Raw genomic sequence first — 25899 nt, forward strand, 5'->3', positions numbered from 1 at the left:
CCAAATTCCCATCCTCTTTCCCTTGCCCTGCTCCCCCTCCTAGCATAGACTGCGACTTCTAGTCTGTACACCGCCAGAAATTGAACTAGCCATTGTTGACCCGATGGTGCGGCTGGATCAAGCCAGTGAGTGGCTAGACAAAGTCTGAATACTGTCATAGCGATATAAAGAAAGGCCTGTAATCGCCCTAGAAGTGGAGAGCTGCTAACACCAAGTACAATCAGCTGTGATTATAAATCTATTTTCTGTCCCAATTGAGATTCCAGAATAGTACCGACATCTCTTTTATCTGTATCTAGATTGGGACAGGAAGTAAACATATCAACAATATCAGTGGCTTAAAAGCCACAGCGTGGGCAGGCTGAGACCGCACTTCTTCCCCATTTTGCAATCTTTACCGGAGTGATATAGAGATAAAACCATGTTTTAAAACGCTGTAATTGGAGGTTAGCTGCAATAAATGACGTTTAGGCCAAATGTAATGAATCTTCAACTTCGCCCAATCCCACCTGTAAAACTTCCTGCCAGCGATCATAATGTTTGATTAAATCATCTGGTGTCATCTCATTCAATTTTTTATAAATCCCACCAAGCGAATCTCGACAAGCATCACCCTGGAGAAGCCGCTGCTGTCTCCAGTCTTTCTGGCTAAGAAGTCTCTTATCTGGAGATATTCGAAAAACTTTCTATTTTCCAACCCAAATGTATCCTTAATCCTATCAAACGGTACTACCCCTGCCTTATCCATAACATCGCCAATCATCCTAACACCTTTGTCATACCAGTTTTTCATATGACCGTCATTAAAATTACTAGGAAGTGACTCATTGCTGTACAATGGGGTATAGGCATTAATAAGTCCCTGACCGAGTATTTTCCGGACTGCAGTCCATACTTTGAAAGCACAGGTCAGGGTCTTAAACTTCACCCTTTTATAATAGTTGAATTCCGTATGCCGCAGAAGACAACCATTGTCCTTTTTCCCTAATATCAGCTTGTAAATTGTGGCGTGTGCAGCCACCTGCATATCTGCTTCTCCATTAAATAGACTACCTATATTATGTAGTATTGAAGCCCAGTGATATAACTGGAGAATGGGTACTGCCCACCCCCCTCTATCTCTTGGCAACATTAAAAATGTTAGCGCTCTCCGAGGACGAAAATTAGCCCAGAGGAACCTAGAAAAAATCTGATTCATAGATTTAAACCAGGAACTATCGATGGTACAACATTTTTGCCAGAAACAGCACCTTGATGACGGTGCATCTCCCAACCAGCGTGAGTTTGAGGCTGTCTAGTCGAGTAAAGTCCATTTTAAATTTCCGGAGTAGTGGGCCCAAATTAATTTCGGCAATTTTTGACACATCTGCCGTTAGTTCAACCTCAAGATATGTTGCTTTCTGTACGACCCGTGGGTCATTTAACTGTAGCCCCTTGCTAACCACAACTAATGTCTTATTTTGATTGAGTTGATAGCCTGAGATGCGTCAAAAGAAATTTGCTTCTTATTCAATTCCCTCTAGAGCGCCTAATGGGTCAGGAGTCACAAGTGCCAATCATCGGCATAAGCCAGGATCTTAGTACTACCCCCAATACTATAAATTGGTGAAATCCGATTATTGCCCATGATCTTCCTGACTAATGAGTCAATATACAAAGCAAATAATAAGGGGGAGCACGGGCAGCCCTGACGAGTCCCCCTACTGATCCGAACTGGCCCGAAATTTCCCCCATTATCACTACTGTGGCCACCGGATTGCTATACATTGTTGCAATATCAAGCCAGTGAGTGACTAGACAAAGTCTGAATACTGTCATAGCGATATAAAGAAAGGCCTGTAATCGCCCTAGAAGTGGAGAGCTGCTAACACCAAGTACAATCAGCTGTGATTATAAATCTATTTTCTGTCCCAATTGAGATTCCAGAATAGTACCGACATCTCTTTTAATCCAGCCAATTAAAATGGGATTATTCAACCACTCATTTTTGCACTGAGGCAATATTTATTTTCGCCGCAATCAATTATCAAACCCAATGTGGTCCACACATTCTGATATTTAGGGGTGTTCACCTCTCCCACACATTCAGCACATACCTTTTTGCAGAGCTCGTAAATCCCCCTACTCCCACCTGTGGTATACAATCTGTGAGCTTCATCCAGAAGCCTTGTATCACAAGCCCACAAACAGATTGAAAGCGGTCATACTAATTTTCAGCTGGCTGTTCTGGAGTAATATGAATGATGCAGTATACGCAGTTGTACCAACCAAAATCCTGATTGAATAGCGACATCCCTAGATGCACTTAGAGCCTCTTCTCACTCCCTGTCACCTAGGGCCTCTTCGCACTCCCCATCCTCAAAGCCTCCGACGTCTACTTCTCACTGTTTTTTTAGCTGCTGTAAAGCATCAGAGGTACAGTTTAAAAAAATGCTGTATGTAAGAGATGCAGCTTTTTTGGGCATGTTGTAGCTCAACAGGGGGGGATTCCTCCAGCTCCGTACCCTGTGCTATCACTGATACTCTCTCTTCAAGGCTGTGGGCGTGCAGATTAAGGCCCATTTGGTGAGACCCCAAAAAACACACAAATCATGGACGGAAGGAAGAACAAATCAAACATTCATCCCTAGTCAATAGATCTGGGTTAAATCTTCTGTCTTTTGCTCACCATGCCACCCCAGTTTAAACCCAGCCATATGCAAATCAGTCTTTACCCTGCTCCTCATGGGAACAGTCCAGCCCGAACTGCCAAGCCAGATCAGAAACAAGCATCCTGGGACCGGTTTCGGGGTATTACCCCCTCATCAGCCAGGCTAGTTTGAATCCAGTGGCACAGTGAGCCCGGAACCCACGTCTTGGCATGCCCAGCGCACTTAGGTCAAAAAAGCTAAAAACACACAAATGATGTACAGGATGAAGAACAAATCAAACAGTCACTCCCAGTCAAGCGAGCTGGGTTAAATCCCTCGATCTTTTGCTCAACCATGCCACCCCAGTTTAGCCCCAGCCATATGCAAATCAGTCTCGACTCTGCTCCCCATGGGAACAGTCCAGCCTGAACTGCCAGGCCAGGTCCTCCCTGGAACAAAAACAAGCATCCTCTTACCAGTTTCGGGGTATTACTCCCTTATCAGCCAGGCTAGCTTGAATCCAGTGGCACAGTGAGCCCAGGACCAAAATACGATGGATTTAACCCAGATCTGTGACTGGGGGGTAAGAGTTTGATTGGTTCAGCATTCCATTTATCATCTGTTCTTTTTGAATTTGTCGCACTAAGTGGTAAGGGTATACTCACACGTGGGCCCGGTGCTCACTATGCCACCAGATTCAAGCTAGCCTGGCTGATGAGAGGTGAAACCCTGAACCTGGCCCAGGATGCTTATGTTCAGGGCTAGTCCTAAAAATGAAATGGGGGGACTAACCAAATTAGACACTATGCAAGTGGCATCATGGTGCATGACATAACTCTACGTGCCTTCGCACATGGCATCACAGGATGTGAAAACATAGGAATTAGCATAACAACCTTAAAGGAAATGACATTACAAGAAGTGACATCAGATCTTGAGACCTCACACTCATGTTTAGCAGGTTTGTCATGAGTACATTTGAGCACATTATGAATGAGTTTTTGTGTCAAGCTTCTGACAAAAAAGTGACTTGACTGTGACGCAGAATCTGGTTCTCAACTTATACATTTATGGGCTTATTTTCAAGCCCCTTGCGCCGCCAGCATGTCACTTTTAATATGGGAAAAAATGACGCACCAGCGGTGCAATGGTCTTGCAAATAAGCCCCTTATGTTTTTTTAAACTCTTCTAAAAAGAAATTGGCAACAAGCAGAAATGTGGCAGTAAATCTGTTCTGCTTCACCACCATTGTACCTGGGTCAACACATTCCAGTGGTAGTCATCAGCGTAATGTCCAAGGGATTGCGACCATCATACCCGAATGCTCACAAAATGCAGTAGAACACTCTGGGCCTCGGTGCAAGTGCCCTAGATGCGAGTGAGTATTGTAGTATTTATTTCTCACTTCATACCACTATCGAGACCTGACGTTAGTAAAACAGCACCTACACTAGAAATCGCCCAGCTGTTTGCACACTGCTTTTTGTGTAGGGGTGAGCCTTCCTATAAGTAGAAACATCGAGAAAAAACAATGGAATGATTAAATGAAAGAAAATCCATTTTAAAATGGCCCCACCCATAGCCAGATAATAAACAATTAATAAATATGAATTCCCCTATGTCCACAGAGGAACTCTTTGCAGAAGAAAGACTCGTGTCGGTATGGGTGATAAACTGCTGGGCAGAAACAATAAATAATTTTTCTTCCTGTCTAATAACCCTGTTCTATTTTTTTTTCAGTATTACAGTTGTTCCGCCTTAAGCAAAATAGCATCTAACCCTGAGCATCACGAAGCCATGCTGCACGTTGGTGACAGCTTCCTGATCCGAATGCTTTTGTCGCTGATGTCTTCTTCGGTAGACAAGGTAAAAAAAGCACTGAAAGCAAAATAGGTGCATGTGTGAGAGGAGAGGGAAGGGGGTCTTGTGTAACTCTGGTACCTAAGAATGATTCCACTCCTTCATATTTTTTATTCTTTCTATCCCGCTCTTGCCTTGTGTCTTACGTCAGTCGAAGTGCTTAGGTGACTGTTCTACAGTGGAAATAAAATCCACTCATGGTGCACATGTTTTTTTTGTTTTGCAAGTTACAATATTTGCAGTATTGATTTGGAGAGAAACTTAGAGGGTAGATTTACTAAGGGCTTACAAAAGCCTTGCGTGCTGCAAAGTCGCCGCAAGGCAATGCAAGTCAAATGCAATTTATAAAACCACCTTGCGTGACTTTGTAAAGAAATTTAACACACCGCAGAGGCTTGTGCTGCGTTGCATTATATTTTGTAATGGTAGGGTCCATGGATGGAGCATGGGCATTTCCTTGCATCCACCCATGTCATTTGATACAGTTCCAGATTTACTAAAGACAGTAAGCTTGGGATTCTGCAAAAAAGTGTTGCACCTACCATAAAGAGGCTTAACGAGGAGAAATAGCTTTATTTTTCCTTCTTACTTCCTCTTTCTATGTGTGATGCATTTCACATCACGTATAGAAAGGGGAAATGGCCTCTTAGGATTGTTTTTGTGCAGGAAGGTATACCTTCCTGCACGAAAACAATTCTGCCTATAATGCAGGCTCCTTTACAGCATGGCTCAAGGCTTCCTGTGTATGTGCTAGGCAATACACAGTGCACCAGCACTAGGAGAAATCTCGAGTGTGCAATAATCTTTGTCGATATGGCTCGTCTCTACTCTCTCCCTTTCACGGAACGTGATGCAGCAAGTTGCATTGTTGTGTGCATTGAGTGAAATATTAGTAAATCTGCCCCCTAGATTTTTTACATCAGATGGAGCCCCACGCTTTTCCGTCCTACACATACCATCTGCTGTTGATACAAAGGGCCTAATTTATGAGACTCCTTGCGCCTCCGGAACGTCACTTTTTGTGATGTTCCGTGGCGCAGAAGCCTGCGTGATATTTATCAGGCAGCACTAAGCCACTTTTTTTGGCTTAATGTTGCCTGATAAATATCAGGCCCTTTAACGCAGTGTTCTGTGTTAAAGGGGCGTCCAATGGGTGTTGCTAGGGGCGTTCCCAGCAACATCCATGGCCTTTTGAAACTGCCCCAGATTTACGAGAAATCGTAAATCTGAGGCAGTGCCAAAAGCTTACGCCTCCCCAGGGGAGGTGTAAGGGAGGCGCAACAAGGAGAAATATCTTTATTTCTCCTCGTTTTTCATTTTTAGGTCTCGCCTAGCGTTGCTGCGCACATGCGTAGCTCGCTCGGCGAGATTTATTGCAGATAAGGATTTTCAGAAAGGGCTTGAAGCCCTGCTCCTTATTCCCATTGGCTTGCATCACCGTTTATGGTAAACGGTGGCCTGCCATTGGGAATAAGCTTTCTGGGGTGCCTCATTTTTGCTTTTTTGTCCGGCCCACCCGGACTGGCTCGCCTGCTTCACGGCTCTCATGAAGACTTTTCTTATCTGCTTGTTTATTTAACAAGCAGATAAGAAAAGTCTTCACAACAGCTATGAAGCAGGCACGAAGCTCAGAGGAGCACGGGGTCACAGGGAGGACAAGGGATTCCGATAAGACTCTGGGTGCTTGTTATTAACATTGGCACTCGTACCGTGTCTGGTGCACTGAGGTGGTCTCTGCTGGTGGCCTTGCATACAGTGGCAACTAATGGAATCTGGTCTGTGGTCACTATTGCAGCACACACTAGTGGCCCAGGCTCATTTACATTGGCCCTCAGAAGCCCCTGTTGCAGAGAAGGCTGGAGACCCCGGGCCTACTCTGTAAACCAAAGCAGCTGTCTCCTGAAGGGTAAACGAGTGTAAAGTCTGTTGGGTAATATTAGTTGTTGGGCACCCCTTAAACTCCACATTGTGGAGCGCATAGACTCTCCACAGAGAGTGCTGTGCGCTATATATCTTGTAGTTGCCCATATTTTCCTAAATATGAAAAACATCTGAATGCCTGGCTGTTCTAGTCTGTTGTGGGTTTCTGTGTTTGCGAAGTGCCCAGATGCACCTTTGGGTGTGAGTCGTTGTGCTATCCTAAGTGGAAATAACATAACCTAACATGGTTCGTGGTCAGTCCGTAGGAGAGAAGCCAGACAGACGAGCACTGCACAGAATGCTGCTTCGGAATCACCCCCGCCGGGTTGGATGGGGTCACGCACACGCGTGTGGTGGATGGGGTCATGCACACGTAGATGTCTGCCTGATAACTGCGGGGCTCTCTCTGCCCTCCCAAGGCCAATCTCTGACGTAGAATTGTTGGACTAAGTATGGATCTTAAGGGGCGCTGCCAGCCCCTCACTTTGCTCACACCTTTGTTAACAGACATTAGTTCCCCGAGGGAATTTGGTAACTTCTATTGCCAATGTCTGAGCTGTGAGCCGGAGCATGTTGGGGTGCACGGGGAAGGTTTAGCCAGTGGACAGGGGGGGCTGTTTGTTTTACCATTGATGTCTCACTCAGGGGGGGGATGCACGGCTGGAGCTGAAGGCCACGTTTGGGGTCTCGTGTCCACATCAGTAGGTCCCACCGGAGGCTCTGTGTCCACCTCTGGAACATTGTGTTTTGTTTTGGAGGTCACGTCTGAGTGACTGTCGCCTGCCCCTTCTGTCCAGCGGTGGGCCCACACCCTAGAAGGATGAAGGGAGATTGTGGAACAGCCACTGAGGAGGCGCTATGGCGCCACAAGGGGTGAATTTGAAACCTGTGCGGTGAGATGCAAGGACCCAGGTCTAGAGGTGAAAGGCAGAGGAAACATGATGGACACATTTCAAAACCTCAGGGGAATTATTGCATAGAAGAGAGAAGGGGTTGTGACGGGGATTTACATACCTCAGGACAGTGAATACATAGAAAAGAGAAGGGAGGTGTGATGGGGCATTTAAATACCTCAGGACAGTGAATACATAGAAAAGAGAAGGAAGGTGTGACGGGCCATTTAAATACCTTAAGGCAGTGAATACATACAAAAGAGAAGGGAGGTGTGATGGGGCATTTAAATACCTTAAGGCAGTGAATACATACAAAAGAGAAGGGAGGTGTTTGTTTATATGTTTCTAAAGCGCTTGAATGCCGAAGCGTCTTAGCGCTGGAGATGTGGTGGCATGGGAAACAGGGGTCAGCGGCTTATGTGGCTACGAAAAACTTGTTTTTTAGGTTTTTTCTGAACATCTAAAGATTGGATTGGAGCCTCATGGACTGGGGCAGCTTATTACTAAGTCTAGCCGCGCAGTATGTGATCGTCCGGCCACCCCAGCCTTCTCTTCTGATCTTAGGTACTCTGACTAGACCTTAGGTGGCCGATCTTAAGGTCTGCAACGGGACATAGGGTACAAAGAAACTTTCCAGGTCCTCAGCAGCCCCCCCATAAATTGCCTTATGCACATATGTAAGCGCTTTGAATTCTATGCGCTGCTTTATAGGCAGCCAATGGAGGGATCGTATCCCATCTGAAGTGGGCTGTCCTCTATGTAGGCCCAATACCAGCCTGGCTGCAGTATTCTGCAATGATTGTAGTTTCAGCAATTGAAACCTATTGATCCCCAAGAACAGGGCGTTTGAATAATCCAGTTTCGAAAGAAAAAGAGCCACCATCACAGTTTTTTGAAGCTCCTGAGGTATAAAGGGGAAATTTTTTCACAGCGTCATCAAAAGAAAGAAACACGAGGACACGAGTCTATTCACTTGTGCAGCAAAATTGAGCTTGCTATCGAAAAGAACCCCCAGGTTTCTGACCTTCTTTACTGGGGACGGACATTCTCCAGCCTCCACCGGCCACCATGATTGATTCCACAAGGGTGGGCCCAGCCCAAACTCCATCACCTCTGTTTTGTCTGTGTTTATTTTTAAATAATTCTGTTGGGAATCGTCAGAGTACGATACCAAAGCGAAACCATGTTTCCTGACAAGGTCGGCCAGAGGTGTAACATATAAATTAAACAGAGTTGGAGATAGGGCTGACCCTTGTGGAACTCCGCAGGGTAGGTGGAAGCTGTCAGATTTCATACCTTCCCAGAACAACCTGTGCTCCCTGTTTTCTAGGAAGGAGGTTAGTAGGGACAGAGCGGTCCCTCCCACTCCTATGTCCCTCAGCCGCTGCACCAGAACCATGTACGAGGACTGCCTTCCCACCGCCATCCACTACCCTGCGAATCTCTTGGGCTGTTTTGACTAACGCTGATTCAGCCGAATGGCGTGGTCGAAAGCCTTGTTGAGAGGAGTCTAGCAAGCCATTTGTGTCTAGATGGGCAGTAAGGGTTTTGTTCAGGTGTTTCAGAGGAAGGCCAGCAATAGGGCGATAGTTGTTGGGGTTACAGGGGTCCAAACTTGGTTTTTTTAGCAGGGGGGTAATAACTGCCTTTTTCCAGGTAGTAGGATATTGTCCAAAGATTATGATTTGATTTAAAATGGGAGTGAGATGTTCCGAAATCAGACCTACAGCTTGATGCATAATAGTTGGTGGACATGGATCAGTGGGTGCCCCTGATTTTAAAGAGAGGAGAGTTTTACTGACCTCCTCTTTGCTCATCGGCTGGAAGCTAGTCAGCTTACAGCTGAAGTATATAGTGGGCCCTGTCGAGTCCAAGGGTTTTATGATGTTCGGGAAGTTGTTGTATATTTTTTTAACCTTCTCTTGGAAATGGCCCGCAAGGGTATTGCAGAAGCGTTGGTCTGGCTTGAAGGTACTAACTTGCTGGGGTTTTGCCAGCAGACTGACCGTCTTAAACAGTTCTCTGGTGGAATTTCCCGCATCCTTGATTTTAACTGTAAAGAAGTGTTTTTTGGCAGCCACTATAGCCTCTTTGTATATTCTAGTAGAGAGACTATATAGGATTTTCTTTTGGCTGTCATAGTCTATTCTCCAATGCTGTTCCGCCTTTCTGCATTTAATCTTTAGGCCCTTAAGTTCAGGGGTGTACCATGGAGCTGATGTCTTCGCTCTCTTTATTTTAACTGTTTTTACTGGAGCAACCCTATCGGCTGCTGCCAATATCCAGTCGTTAAACTGCTGCACTGCCTTATTGTTATCGTGTTCTAGCTTAATTGGACCCTGATCGAGAGCTGACTCAAAAGCTCCTTCCTTAATTTTGCCCCATCGTCTTATTGGACGTTTGACTAAACTTACTTGTGCTTTGGACTGTGACTGAGGAATTTTAAAATTGAAGTGGACAGCCTTATGATCGGTCCATGGCACGTCCAGTGAGTTAGAGAAGATAATATCTGGCTCATTGGTAAAAATCCCATCCAGCGTGTGACCAGCTGTATGGGTGGGGCCACTTATCACTTGTTTTAGGTCAAAAGCCATAAGATTGTCTACGAGTCTGATAGTATCTGGATTATTGTTTGATTCAAGATAATAATTGAAATCACCTAAAACCGTAAGGGAGTGGGAATCCGTATATGATTCCAGGAGGGTCAACAAAGCTTGTGAAAAGGCGCCTCTCGGACCTGGAGGGCGGTAAATCAAATATGCCCTGGAAGGTCTGCGCGTTGTTAAACTTTATACGGAACTGTGATGCCTCTGCCGGGAGGGTAGAAATCGATTCTGTGTGTAGTTTAAAGTTAGCTCGATAAATAATGGCTATCCCCCCTCCCTTGCCTGATACTCTATTTTGGGCGAAGTACACATATCCGTCTGGGACAGCAATGTTCCAGTCGGGGGCAGAGGCATTGTCCGTCCAGGTTTCTGTTAAGAAGACTAGATCCGGTGTAGAGAGTTGAATAAGATCCTCCAATTCGTATTTGTGTTTAACCACGGAACGAGCGTTAACTAAAAGACATTTAATGTGTTCAGGTGTGGCTCCTTCGAAGTTGTCGGATACCTGCTCTGTATTTTTCACACTGAAAACTGACTCAGCCTCTGTGTTGTTGTCCTGAGGATTACCCTCTGTCCTCCACCTATGGTCTTTTCCCTGTGTATTGGGACTGAGTCTAAAGGTGCAACCTGGGCACCTGGCAGCAGCTCTAATGGCCTGGACTACCGAAAAACAATTGTGAGCGCATGGGATAGGCTTTAAATCAAGTAGAGCTTCCCTGCTATATCTAACTGGGCCGTTAGAACCAGGGGTACAGGCGCTGGTTGCGCTCCGGGCGCCGACAGGCGCAGACGGGCGCAGATGGGCTTGCCTTTGGCGTGCCAACGGCGCGCCCGCTGCGCACGCCCGCTGCACGAACGCTCCAGCGTGAAAGAAATAGCAATGGCGATCTGAGCAACTAGCGCGTCAACCCCGGGTGCAGTGCGGTCCCGATCTACTTCCGGGAACCGCAGGGGTCGAACGCCAAAGCATTCTCTTTCGAGTTAGGGCTAATTAATGCAAGCAAGTATCACAAGTAAGTAAAAACGATTAAATATACATTTGGGAAGTAATACAAATGAGCAGCTATTTGTGAAATAAAGTGCAATAGTAGCGGAGGAGTGCAAAATGAGCAGATGTGACAGGGCATTTAAATACCCCAGAGCAATGAATACATGGAAGGAGGTGTGATGGGCCATTTAACTACCTAAAGGCAGTGAATACTTACAAAAGAGGAGGGAAGTGTGACGGGGCATTTAAATACCTTAAGGCAGTGAATACATACAAATCAGAAGGGAGGTGTGACAGGGATGCCAAGCCCCGGCAGGCTGGCACAGCAGGGTTTATACTCTTTCAGCATGCACAAGGGTGTCTTTACCCTGGCATCGCACACTTTGATTGCCTACTGGTGACCCTTGACCACCTTCTTTCTTTCTTTCTTTATTCGGTTTTACAAAATAAGAAAACGATAAAAGCAACACATCAGTTAAAAACATTTTCTCGTAATGTTACAGAATTACTGTAATTTGTCGTCACTATCTGTACATAAAAATCATCCAATTCACAGATAAAAGACCATTCACAAATTTGTTCTATTTTTAAAAATACATTAAAAAAAATTAACAACATGATAGCAGATACATTCGGAATCTAGAAACTGGAGTCGTAACATAGCCGGGCGACAACGCCTAAGGCCCCAGAATTTCAACAGAGGTAATAACCAGAGTTTGCGATGGCCCTGATAGAACTTACAGAACAGGACAGTGTGTATAGTCGTCTGTTCTGATATTTCATCGCAAGGGCATGGCAAAAGAATTGGGTCCCAACTATTTCTTACAGGAAAAGCGACTAATCGGTGGAAGAGATTTAACCTGAATCTCGTCAGAAGAAGCCTCTCAAAAATTTTGAGGTCAAATGTCAGGTAGGGCTGAATTAACAGGGTGGTCTGAACCGCAATTGCATGTTGGGCAGAAGCTTTCGTTGCTTCATTCATGAGCCTTACATTTTCTAAATGGCTCAGTGCCCTAGCTTTCAGACCTTTCCTTTAAATCTCTCTGATTGTCTCAGGTGATGTATAGTAAGACTCTAACCCTAGGTCAGTTAAGAAATTTCGCACATACAGGAGCCAACTAATTTGCACTGAGTGATCTAATAACATACAATCTGTCATGATTTGTTTAGTTAATATGTTCTTTTCAGAGATCCATGTTCGTCGCCAAAGAAGGAGTGGTTGAATTTTTGCCAAATCCCCTAAATACGGGATCCCCAGTTCCATGTGGCATGCTAATATGGAAATACGTTTAGGTGCCGCTAAAAGGAACCTTAAAAATGTATTTTCTGCCACCTGCAGGGCACTTGTGTCAGCGTGCCCCCATACTCCCGCCCCATACAGGGCTATTGCCTGGCATTTAGCACTATAAATTTTTAACAATTCTACCGGGGACCTTTTACCCAGCCTTTGGGAGAAACTTACAAGTGCAGCGATGGCTCTCATGAAAGAATGTTTTCGTGCCTCAACTGCGGCTTTCCAATTCAACTTATTGCCTATCATGATGCCTAAGTAGGGATAATGGGTCGTAACTTCAAGTTTTTGTTTACTAAGAAATATATCTTTGACCCGTTTTTTCCCTATACCTGCTGCCATTACATATGTCTTTTTTATGTTTATATGTAAGTCAAGGCTTCCCATAAAGTCTGCATACCTGTCCAAAGACTTCTGCAATTCGCGTGGGGTACGCGCCAGTATCACGGCGTCATCCGCGTAGAGCAGAGCGGGGATTGGGCGTTTTTTTACCTGCGGAAGGTCCTGGCCCCCCCTCAACAACTTCACCTCCAGACCATTTGTATACAGTGAGAAGAGAAAGGGGGCCAGGACACAACCTTGTCGAACCCCACGCTCTACTCCAAACGACGCAGACAATTCGCCTTTTACACCGAATCGTACCCTCGCGGATGCCTTGGAATATAACTCCCTTAAAAAATCTACAAGAGGGGCATCAACTCCTGATTGTGACAGAACTGACCAAAGTTTAGAATGGGAAACACAATCAAAGGCAGCGGACAGGTCTACATAGACCACATATAGCTTGCCCCGTTTTGCGTGTACATATTTGCTCACCATCAATGATAGATTCAGGGCCTGTTCTGTTGTGCCAAAGCCCTCCCGGAATCCAAATTGGAGATCGGGAGGGCCCCACCATCCTCCACCCACTGCTGTAGACGCTCGAGCACCACTCTACCCACGACCTTGCCCAGCGAATCCAACAGTGAGATTGGACGATAGCAGGATACCTCTTGCCGGTCTCCTTTTTTAAATATAGGCACCATGATGGATCTGGTCCAGGAATCCAGCAGGCCCTTCTCTGTTACAGCCATAAACACCCTGGTCAATATTGGGGCCCAGAGATCTGTATTGTACTTAAATAGGTCCACAGGTACCCCATCGGGTCCCGGAGCCTTCCCGTTCTTACTCACTTTTAATGCACAAAGCACTTCCGGAATGTCAAATTCCAACGGGATAGGATATGAGACCGGAGAAGGACTACTAATATGAAATACCTCAGTCCTTATTTGTGCTGGGCCTTTCTGAAATATTTTAGAGAAATGGGCCACCCAAGCTGATTCCTCAATTGCTACTTCTATTTTTGGGAGGTTTGTATCATCAACTAGAAATGGGGATTTTACCACTCTCCAAAAGGCCTCGCTGTTTCTCTAGGGAGCTTTTATGGAGTTGGTCCCAAAGGGCTTGTTTTAGTTCGCCCTTTCTCTTCTTCCGTACAATAGTATACTCCTTTCTGAGCATGCTGATTTCCTGTCGATCTCTATTAGATTTATTCAGTGCTGCTTTTAATTTGTTATTTGCTGCCGTACAGTCATGGTTAAACCATCCTACCTTCCTAAGTTGATCTCTTTTAGACTTTGCTATCAGTAATTCACTTGTTTTTTCAAGAATTACCGCAAAGTTACTTAGAACTTCCTCCTCTGTGGCTTCTAGGTCTAGGCATCTAATAATATATGGATAGGCGGCTCTAATTACCTTTTCGGTAATTTGTCTAGGGTCTAACTTCTCCCATCTTATAGAGTAACCATTTTTTTTGTCTAGAAGTAAAGTATTCTGGCTTAGAGCACTAGCTATAATCTGTGGAGAAGAGTGTGTAGGATTTAAATGAAGATCTAGGCGGAGGGACGAATGGTCACTTAGTACGTTGACTAGTACATCGAAATGTCTGATTTTAGAACATAGTCAACTGTTGTTTCGTGCCCCCTCCCCAGGTATGTTGGTTGGAGCCGGTCTAGAGTTGGTTCCAATTTATTTACTATAATGAGATCCAATGCTGACATGACTTCATTCAAGTACGAACCTAGCCTAGAGTGATTCAAATGGACTATAGGACCATCATGTTCATCCACCAACCCGCAGATGTTATTACTACTATGTGGGCAAGGATGCAGGTTGAAATCCCCCCCCATACAATACTTGTGTGGCCTATTTCTCCATAATCCTTTGTCTGCTTGGAGAGTTTGTCTTGAACAGTCGACAAAACCTTTAGAACCTGCCCTTCCGCTAGGTTATTATAAAAGTTGAGCAAAATGATAGTCTCTTCATTGCTAAAGGTAAGACAGAGAAGCTGACAATTTACATCCAGCTTGCACAACAGAAGTTTTCAGTCCTTTTATTGTGTTAGCTGTGAAAATAGTCAGTCCCCCTTTAGGCCTGCCCATGATGCCTGCTAGGGCTGGGGAAAAATAAGTTTAAGACCTGTCGACGAGGCTTTTATTTTCGTTTTGAGAAGGAACAAGCCAGTCTTTCCTAGTTTGAGCCAGAGCTGTGACCTGCAGATGAGAGGCACCTGCAGTGCGTGCATGAACCCACTGGGGTATTCTACCTGTTTAAATTATGTTTGTTTTATGGAGTTAGCTGTGCATTCCCCTATTGCCCCCTGCCCCCCTGCCTCGCCTGCTGCTGGGTTCCTCTCTCCCATCTCTGTGTAATTCCCTCCCAGACCTGCTTTAGAAGGGGTCCTGACGCTGCCCTAGCCAGCCTGGCTCAGCCTCTCTCCCCCACTCCAGGCAAGTCCCGTAGAACTCTCGGAAGAGTGAAGGAGTGGAGATGGCATCTGTGATGAGGGCTGAGTGACGGGGCAGAAGGCCTGCACACAAGGACTATATAATAATGTGTTTACACAGCACCTCCTGCCCTCGCTCTGCCTTCTCCAAGCGCTCTGAAGGATCCTTGTACAGGCACACAATGGGATGGTGCTCAGTGTCACGGCCTCGGAAGGATGGACGGCTGAGGCAGCCTTCACTGGCATGTGTTCTGCTCTGCTCGGAAGCTCTGTACAGGGCCCTCTCATCCCTCAAGGCTGTGCGATGCGCTTCAATCTGCTCGGTGCTGTAGACGAGGTGGATCAGCTGATCCCGGATCCGGAAGCTCCCGAGACACACAAAAACACACTCACTTAAAAGCATTTAATGCACCACGCACCTTGGGCCCCACCCATCTGAACAGTTGCATTTAATTCCACCAACCACCCAGACACTTCTGCTCCGCAGGACTCCTAATTGCACACATCCAAAGCATAAACAGAACCAGATTAGGAGGATGGGCATTCCCTTGCATTGTTCCTACAGCGTGGAGCGGCCTCCCATTTTTCACGGGTGACGATGCACTTTACAGATACACATAACATAGCTAAAGGGTGAGGCTGCCACGTGCTTTGTCCTCAGATCTTGTGGCATCCCAGCTTATTCTTGATGTGTGGCAGCAGGAGAGTGGTGACATCACAGGGACAGGGTGGGCACTTAAACCATTGTATTTTCTTGTTTGTGTGTTTTCAGGGGGGCGGCTTCCTGTTGGGATCTCTCAAACCGATGAGTAAATGCTTCTAGAATGCACTCTTGCACCAGTGCGAGCTCTATAGGATCGAAACTGAGAAAGACTGAAAAAAATACATTATATGGAAAATAACCCTTACAATCGCTCTTCTGCACCAGTTGGTGAGAATTATGGCACAAATTCACTTAGTCCCAAGAGGCCGCAGGTGAGATCCGGAGATCTTTCCTTGTATGTTTAATACGCCTGAATGTTGACTTTTAGGAGACCTTGTTTAGGACTAAGACGTATATCGGTTTTAACTGGTGATGGAATATTATAGAGTTCGATGTTTCACCAACATTACATTGCCAAATTGTGCATTAAAGTGCCCATCTAACCAGGAATCTGGGTATTCGGCCACTTCCTCTATGTATTAAACGGAGCTCTGCTCAGCTTTTAGCATCTGAAAGACAAGTCTCTCTAACCATTTCAAAATGTCTCCCAATTAAAGAAGGGCTGCTTGAATTTAGCTACCTTAGATGAGGACAGTCCACACGTGTTTCTTCAAAGACATTCTCTAGATCATTGCTTGCACCAATCTGAATTAACGTATTGCTTTAAGCAGTGGAGAAAAACATATTCTTAGACGTGTTTCTGTAGGCGTAAAATGCTAGGACAGGCCATTTTAGATCCTGGAGTTTCATTTTCCAAAATATCGGCTGCAAGATAAGATTTCTGCTATTCTGTAGGAAAATTAGGGCTTCAAAACACTCCTGGTACTAGCAATTGTGTGTGTGTATATGTGTATATATATATATATATATATATATATATATATACATATATATATATATATATATATATATATATATATAGGTATTCACTGAAAAAACCATAGGTTTCACACACGTTATAGTTAGGATTTAGCATTTAAAAAACCTTGCAAATTCAGTGAAAAAACCATAGGTTTCACACACGTTATAGTTAGCGGACATTTTACTCATAAAAAACCATTGAAATTCCCCCGTTATAGTTAGTTAAGCTAACTATAACTCGCGCACCCGCAATCCACTGCTGATGACGTAACATATTACATCACTCATGACATGGTCAGTGACATCACTCATGACATCACTGATGACATCTCAAATGTCATCACTGATGACATCATCCAGTGAATGTGTGGTTTTCTGAAAATTAAATATTTTTTATATATGTATATCTCAAGGTCGATGGAAGAATAAATGGGTATATAAGTGTCTAAAAGGATGATTTGTTTTTGAAAAATTGATTGTGTAACTGACTGATTAAGTGTATCTTAGTGAATACATGGCTTAGTGAGTAATGTTTAAATATGTAATTATCTGTATCAGTCTCTCACTTTGTGTATAAGTGTCTGCATGGGTTGGTGAGTAGCTACATGGGTGTTTATATTGGATTTTAGTTGGTTTTTTGAGTATCAGTCTGAGTGTCTGCATGGTTCGGTGGGGGGTATTACGTAGTGCATAGGTGCATGAATGATTGAATTTCTGGTTGTATGTGTTGAAGACAGCATGTGTGCATGAATGTATGGTTGGATGAGTGTGTGTATGGGTGTGTTAGTGAGTGAATGACTGTCTCAATAGTGTCTTTATGAGTTACTAAATATGTTTTAAAGAAGTATATTTGACTATTGGTGTATATAAGTGAGTATGTGTGAGAGTGAGAGATTGAAACAGTTCCTGTATGAATAAGTATGTGTTTTTATTAGTGATTATTTAAAAGAGTAAGTATGTGTAAGTTTCTGTAGAAGTACGTGTTGAGGTGTGTGTATAACTGAATATGCAAGTAAATGGATGTTTGATTCTTTATTAGCATGAGTGACTATGTGTGTGAGTAACTCTATGGATGAGTGGCAATGTGTAACAGGATGTATAGGTGTATGAGTACATATGATGAGTGAGTACATGTATGAGTGACTGTACAGGACTGTTGGTGAATGAGTGGATGTGTATGTGGATCTAAGAATTACTGAAGAGGTTGTTGTAACTGGTATTGGTATGTCCATTTTTTTGAAAATTTCAGTCTCTATTTTTGAATGTTTGTATCAAAGGTTACATTAGGGTGAGAGGAGGTCTACCACTCTGTCACAAGGATGATGTCATCAGTGATGTCATTTGAGATGTCATCAGTGATGTCATGAGTGATGTCACTGACCATGTCATGAGTGATGTAATATGTTACGTCATCAGCAGTGGATTGCGGGTGCGCGAGTTATAGTTAGCTTAACTAACTATAACGGGGGAATTTCAATGGTTTTTTATGAGTAAAATGTCCGCTAACTATAACGTGTGTGAAACCTACGGTTTTTTCACTGAATTTGCAAGGTTTTTTAAATGCTAAATCCTAACTATAACGTGTGTGAAACCGATGGTTTTTTCAGTGAATTTGCAAGGTTTTTTAAATGCTAATTCCTAACTATAACGTGTGTGAAACCCATGGTTTTTTCAGTGAATTTGTATGGTTTTTTAAATGCTAATTCTTACCTATAACATGTGTGATTCCCATGGTTTTTTCATTGATTTTGTATGATTTTTTTATTACAAATTCTTATATTAAACGTGTTTTTTTTTTTTTATTTGCAAGCTTTTTTTTTTTTTTTTTTTTACTTTATATTCTCTTAAAACACTATGCTTAATTTAAAAAAATTCTGCAATATATTATTTTTTCTCATTTTTTTTTTAACCAAACAGGTAAGATATATTAGTATAACATAGAGATTCTTTTTTTCCTTTTTTTTTTTTTTTGTTTTTTTTTAAATGTGCGTACGGTAAGCTTACGGTAAGCGTACGGTTTGCGTAATGTTCGTAATATTTCTACTCTTTTTGCGTATGGTTACGCAATTTACGTAGCCGTGCGTACTGCGTACAGGGCGCGTAAGCGTGTACGCTACACGCGCACGTTACGCGGAAGTGTTGGGGAGTGCCTGTTATGCGCATGCGCGCGAGCGCGTGTCTTTTTTACGCGCATGCGTATTTACCGTAAGCGCTCCGTAAGCGCTCCGTAAGCGTAACGTACGCGCACGGTGGGTCATGTGATCATGAAACAAAACTTTTGATTGGTTCAAAGTAGTTTCAGTTCTAGAACTCTCCTACACCACACCCATTCCCCTCATTTCTGCTTGTGATCCCTTAGGAGAAGGAGCTGAGTTGTCTTTGGAATACGATGGCAGACCAGCACTCTTCTGCTGAGAGTGAGGCTAGCAGCACCACCATCAGGCAGAGAAAGAGGAAACAGAAGAGCTCTTTTATATGGGAGTATTTTACTTTTCCTGAGGGCGAGAAAAAAGTAAATGCTGCTTTGGTGACTTGTAAGCTGTGCCAGCGTGTACTTTCAAGAGGTAATCCTAACAAGAAGTATTCCTTCGGGAATCACACTATGTTACGACACCTTGAGGATGTACACCCTAGGACACATGCACGACATACTAGAGGAAACCCTTCAGTAAGTCGAGCAAGCACATCCACAGCAGCTCAGCCGAGTCCATCTTCGGAAGCTCAGCTGAGCCCTTCATCTGTGGGGGCAGATTCACCTTTTTCTGGTCCTGTGGAAACAAACCATCGGTTTGCGAGGGTTACAATGCGGTGTTCATTTTGCCATGGTCTAATTGTTCATAGGGAGACCAGTCTTCCCCTCATTAACAACAAAATAGACCAGCACATTTGTCCTACCAGCTAATGTTCCCATTCTTCCTTTCCTCTGTCCCTGCATGAACACAACGGCTCTTTTAAGAGCCAACCTTACCTCTCAACTTTTTTTAATTTTTTCTTAAAAACTTTTTTTTTAAAAGCACTAAAAAACAATTACCACATTACAAGGTCCTTGAGGGATTAATAACTAAATACTGAAAATCTGTTTGAGGAGAAGTGGAAGAAAGGGACCATCTAATTTCTGACTTACCTGACCCACCCTACAATTTAATTTTTAATTAAAATTTAATTGAAATTACTTGTAAAAATGGTTGTTTTTTTTCGAAAATTTTCTTTCACAATCTGAAAAAAAAGAAAAAAGTATTAATATTTAATAAATCATTATATAATACAGTACACGTATTTACATATTTTCCAAAAACAATTTTTTGCCTTTTTTTTTGCTGTTTTTAGAATATATTGCATCTCACAATAAATCGTGAAAGCAATTGCATTCATCACTTAACAGCGGGCAAAAAAAAAATAACAATCTCAAAGATTGTTTTAAAAAAGCCCAGAATCTCTTTTTACTTAAACATAACATTATAGAAATGCATAATATTTAAAAAAAATATCATCTAATAACAATAACTATTTCTTTAAAATACCGTCTGACAATTTTGTTACAGAAGCATAATCACAAAAATAATATATCTCAAATAACTCCACAATACATCTGGTTACATTTCCTTTAGGCCAAATGGTAATTTTAAAATTCTTTTTTGATTAAATTTCCAATGGTAATCTAATAAAATTCCAAAATTTAAATTGTACAGATGTTACCGATTCTCTCTAAAATTTTGGTTTCCGAAAGATTAATTAATAATTAAATAAGTCCACAATACAATTGGTTACCTTTCCTTATGGCCAAATGGTAATTTTAAAAATCTTTTTTGAATAAATTTCCAATGGTAATCCAATAAAATTCCAAAATTTAAATTGTACAGATGTTACCGATTCTCTCCAAATTTTTGGTTTCTGAAAGATTTATTAGGAATTAAATAAGTCCACAATACAATTGGTTACCTTTCCTTTAGGCCAAATGGTAATTTGAAAAATCTTTTTATTTGAAAATTCCAATGGTAATCCAATAAAATGGTAAAATTGTTTTGTACAGATCTTGCCAAGTCTCTCTAAAATTTAGGTTTCAGGAAGATTAGATAGGAATTTGCTAAATCAAAAGGCAAACGTTGCTTGAAAATCAATTGGGTATCATTACACAGTGTCCAGCCTTTTTCACATTTAAGATAAACTGTGTAATGTCCAGAAGTTACAGTAGGTCCTTCATGGAAAATTATTGCAACTGTTACAAAAGTTTTTCCTGAAATTGATAATTGCTGTCCTATAAACTTCTTTATTAAAGTCTCCAATTTTGAACCATCAGCTCTACATCGTTGCATCATTAAAATTACATACTGTCCGTATTCCTTTAAAATTAATGTTGAAAACATGTCAGATTTACACTCACCGCATTCCATGCTATGATTAGCATCTTTAACTAATTTAGCAAAAGTGACTGTTTTACTGTCTGGCAATGTTAAATAAATAAACCTTTCAGAATCAACATTAGAGCCACATGTATTGAAACAGTTTTCACAACTATGTTCCCATTTATAAGAGACACCAAACATATTTTCAATTTGTACCCCTTCTTCTTCCAGTACCTGAAGAAAATACATCAAGAATTCCTGTGCGTCTTGCTGTACATTTTGAGAAAACTGTGTTCGTCCTGAACATACATCTAAAAGTTTTCTAATTTCAGTAGCACTTTCTATTTGAGTTTTATCATTACTCAGCTTTTGAAAAAGGAGACTCAACTCAGAACAGAATCTTTTTCTCTGATTTACTATTATCTGCTCTTGCAAACTTTCCAGATAAAATGCAACATTCAGCACTACATTAGCGTAGCAGTTGACACCAGAGCTATTTTCAAAATGACAACCTAAACCTCTTCAACATTTTCATTTTTCTTTTTGCTTGCAATTACATCACTCCTCTTTTTTTCCCTCCTCTCTACATCCTCAATACAGATATTCTCAATTCTCCTTTTTCGAGAAACTACACGTTTCTCCAACACAGGATACTGACCTAAATGAGGAGCATAGGTTCTTCTTAATCTATTATACTCCTTTACACAGTTTGTATCAGCACTAACTTTTGAATCATCAAAGTCTATCATGAATAAACCAGATAATGTTTTCACTCGTGACAAAGCTACATAAGCCATACCTTCTTTGAACACAGTTGAACCAATGTTTACAAATGCACAATCTACAGTCAATCCTTGAGACTTGTGAATAGTTGCAGCATATGCTAGAGAAAACGGAAACTGTTTCCTTTGTACATATAAGTCTTTCACAAGCATGAAACGAACTGTACAACGACAAATGTCTATAACTTCTTCTATCTGATCAAATTTTATTTTTAAACATTCAATTCCATCTTTTTTCTGATAATTAATAAAACCCACAACTCTTCCCATAGCTCCATTTACTAAACCTTTTTCAACATCCAAATTTCTCCTTAAAAATACTCTACAGTTCATGCAAACATATAGATTTTTTTCTAATCCAGCAGTTTTGGAAATGTTCTTCTCTAGTAAATCCAATTTATTTTTCAGTTTGCCTGTTAATGTGATAGTAATTCTTCCATCCTGAATTTTGTCCACTGCTTCCAATTTCCTAATCTCTTCCTTTTCCAATTTCAAAAGCTCCTCATTGAATATTGAGCATTCACGTAGAGTTGGCATTAAGCAGATGACACTTTTCTTTTCTGCAATGTTCTTGTATATCTTCTCTGCAACTATTTCTTCCTTTGGAAATAAATTATGTAGCAACCGACTCTGTAATGCTTTCGTGCCAGCTTCAGTGAGTAGTCCAATTCTGATATCTTTCAGAATACTTCCATATTCTTCATCGTTTGCTTGCCTCATATTAGTAGTAAGTTCCTTGTACTCAAAGAAGGACCAAATATTTGCATTACCAATGCTTCCCAATGACTTCTTTGTGTCTTCATGTGTCACAGTATTAAACACTGGTTGTCCTTTAACTGGAGTAAGCTGTAGAAGATCCCCAAAAACTATGACATGTTTTCCACCAAATAACATGTCATAGTCTGTCCTTAGAATTTGCTGCATTCTTAAATGCACAAAGGCAAGCATTAAGTTTGATACCATGCTCACCTCATCAATAATGAGAACTTGCATCTTCTTCAATACTCTTGAAACTTCCAAGCATGCTTCTCCAGTTAGCTTGTGGTATTGTATTTTGTTCTCGTGCTCCACTGGTAACATTAGCAAACGATGTAAGGTGATTCCTTTTATGTTATATGCTGCTAACCCAGTTGGAGCAGTAACCACACAAGACAAAGTTGAATCCGTTTTTTGCTGTAGGTAGCTTCTGATGACTTTTATTAAGAAACTTTTTCCAGTTCCAGCTTGTCCGCTTACATACATCCTGATTGGATGAAATGATGTGCATGAGCACTCTTTTTTTTCATGTAGTAATCCGTGATCAATTTTGTTTCTGATCTCTTCATAAATTTGTTGCTGCTCTTCATTCAGTTGTCTTTCCAAATTTGGTAAGTCTATAAATTCTTCTTGAGCTTGATTCATAGCCGTTTCCACTTCAGTCATAGCTATTGCAGCTTCATTTTCAACGATTGGTTGTCCTAGGGGATCTTGACTGAGTGTTCCTGAACTTTGGCTGTCTTGAGAACTGTCTCTAGCTACTTCAGCTGCAATTGTAGTTTCCTGTTCAATTTCTTCATTTAACATTTGCACATAATTTGTGAAAGTACTGCATTCTATGCTGTCTTTGCAAGCATTAAAGGAATCTTCATAGCTTTGAAATTCTCCCAGTAGTTCGTCCTCTGTACGCCATGGTTTAAACAGCTGTAAAAGGGCCAAGTAGTAAAATTCCTTTTTGTCAGTAGTGTCGCAACTCAGCTTCCTGTGATTTATCAAACTTCCTTTTGTTTGCTTCACCAAACATCCTTCCTCACCAATGACTTTATATTTTCCATTGTTGATGTCTTCTGTGGCTTTCCGTGAATAAATGTAGTTCTGCAGCACTTCATAGAGACACATGTTCTCTAGATGAAGACTTCTCTTGGGATAATATGTGTCCAACATGTTTGATTTCAAAATATCTGTACTTTCTGGGTCATTCTCGGCCAAATATTCAATTTCTCCAACAGATTTCAGTACCCGATTTCTCATTGCTGCAAGGCCTAAACTTGCCCAAATTATTCTTCTTGATTTCGAGTAGAGACTTGCAGAAGATAACCTATCTGAACATTCGTAGGATCCAATTTCTCGATGCGATAACATCTTTAAACTGAAACTGTACAGCTTCTTACTAACAGTCTTCTCGTGAGAAATCTCTTCCCACATTTCTTTCAATTCAGTTTTTTCTGATTTAGTAATGTAAGACGTTACATATCGAGCAACAGCAATGGAATTGTCAGCTACATACTGTATATCCATGTTAGCATTCCACATGGATAAAATGACTGGGTTGTAGTCATTTATATTTTTTGATTCTTCTTTTCTTTTAAGGTTGTAGGTATTCTTAGGTGATTTTCTTGTAATAGTATGTCTCACAGACGACATAAAACTGTTTACTCTTCCATTTGAAAGAACAGGTCTAGGAAATCCAAATCGACATTTAGTGTAGTATTTATCTTTGCTCTTGTATTTCCGTCGACAGTATTTTCCACACCGATGACTTTGGAAACGTAAAACTTGCTCCTTTAACTTTTTCTCTTCTGTGCTTTTTGGTATAGCACATGTTGCATATTCTTCAATGAAAGATAACACTGCTTCATCAGTATCTGTTCCAAACTTTGGGGCATCCTTGATCCACAACAGCATATGAATATGAGGAGCACCTCTTGCCTGGTACTCTTTTCTCCAAAAGAAATCCACTACTTCTCCAAGAGGTGGATTTTTTTTATTGCAGATGAAGGACATCATAGCCTCAAATCTATGATTGAAATATCTGCAAACATTAACCGGATCCAATGAGCACAGTTCTCCTGCTGTCTTGTATTCGATGTTTTTAATGTTTGAATTTGCCTCTCGTAGAAAATCCAGTAAATCATCCCAAGCGTACTCAGCACAGCTTAGGGTAAGGAACCATGTTGGTGTTCCTAAATTCCGTAACATGCATTTTAATTCACCATGGCGTCGGTACCAATATTCATTTGTCCCACGCTGACAAGCCATCAGATTGATCAGTTGTGTTTACAAATGATCATCTCGGTGCTGCACTTTCTCCATAAAATCCTTAGCAGATACATTTTGTAAATGTACTCCACTTTTTAAAATGTGATTTACTGCATATGATAATGCAGACAAGTCGCTTTCAAATAAAAGATGGAACAAATAAGGAATACTTTGTCGAAATCTTGGATCTTCTGCATATAGTCTTGTAGTTCGATACTCAGAAGCTGGAATCTGTTCTGGACGTTCATCGTATCGTCCTCCTTTTCCTGTAGGAAACAGCTGGGGAAAACATCGAGCTTCCAAGCTCTCCTCCCATACACTCACAGGAGTTCCTTTTGCTTTCTTCATCTGAAACAGATCAATATTGTCTCCCATAACTTCTTTTGAATGAAGAGGATGTATGCTAAAATGTTCATAAATTTCTTCTTCCTTTGACTTGTCCACTTTTTCAATTTGTCCAGTTGGTGTTTCTGTGTCTTCTTGTAAATCTTCTTCTTCTTCTTCTATATAAATTGATTCATACCATTTGTTATTCCTTTTCAAATACAAATTTGCTCTTTGTACTTTCCGTACAACTACCAGCTCCTGCCAAATCATTCTTTGTAGGTACACCATTAACCAGAATAACTAATGGTTCAGTTTCCAAAGTATCTGCATCAATAGTTTCCATATTTTTTTTCAAATCCAAGGGCAAATACACCACTCTACCTTTTAAACCTCTCAGTAAATCTGAAGGAGGTAATTTACCAGTTTTGGGCTCCATACGTACTATGGTCTGGAACGGATGAACACATTGAATAAGTATAGACTCATATGTATTTAATTCAGAAAGTTCGGCAGGAATAGCATCCAATTCTAAATTATTATGTACAGCTCTGGTCGGCATTCTATTTTCTTCTAACTTGTTGTAACAGTATTTACAAATACGCTGATCTTCACCCAATTCAAAACAATTTTCAAGAAATATATATGTGGCAAAATCCTTCCACTTATAATTATCTTCATTTTCACTTTTTCTGTAGAGATCTACATTCCTGGTTTGTTTTCTATAATGAGTTCTGCGGCAACAAATACAAGTAATATTTGGTCTTTCATTAGAGATTATTGCAAATTTTGTTATGTGATCATTAAATGTCTTACTTACAGAGCGTTCTACATTCTCTTCCACTTCTTCCTCATTTACTGTGTCCTTTTCTGCACTTTCTTGTTCTGGACCAAAGTAACAAAACTGAATTTCATCAGT

General features: G+C 41.6%; 1 protein-coding gene across 5 annotated transcripts in view; it reads left to right on the top strand.

The window, feature by feature from the left end:
• Window positions 1-25899, top strand: part of LOC146820739 (uncharacterized) — a 669677-nt gene that overhangs the window by 383682 nt on the left and 260096 nt on the right. For 4 of the 5 annotated variants that reach the window (XM_085611515.1, XM_085611516.1, XM_085611512.1 and 1 more), the window contains exon 7: window positions 4371-4496. The exons of the other annotated variant lie outside the window; for it this stretch is intronic. In XM_085611515.1, coding sequence (XP_085467641.1) covers window positions 4371-4496 — 126 coding nt within the window. The remainder of the gene's footprint in view (window positions 1-4370; window positions 4497-25899) is intronic. 5 annotated transcript variants of the gene reach the window in all.

The sequence above is a fragment of the Triturus cristatus genome, chromosome 6, assembly GCF_964204655.1.
Source record: "Triturus cristatus chromosome 6, aTriCri1.1, whole genome shotgun sequence".
Classification (NCBI taxonomy): domain Eukaryota; kingdom Metazoa; phylum Chordata; class Amphibia; order Caudata; family Salamandridae; genus Triturus; species Triturus cristatus.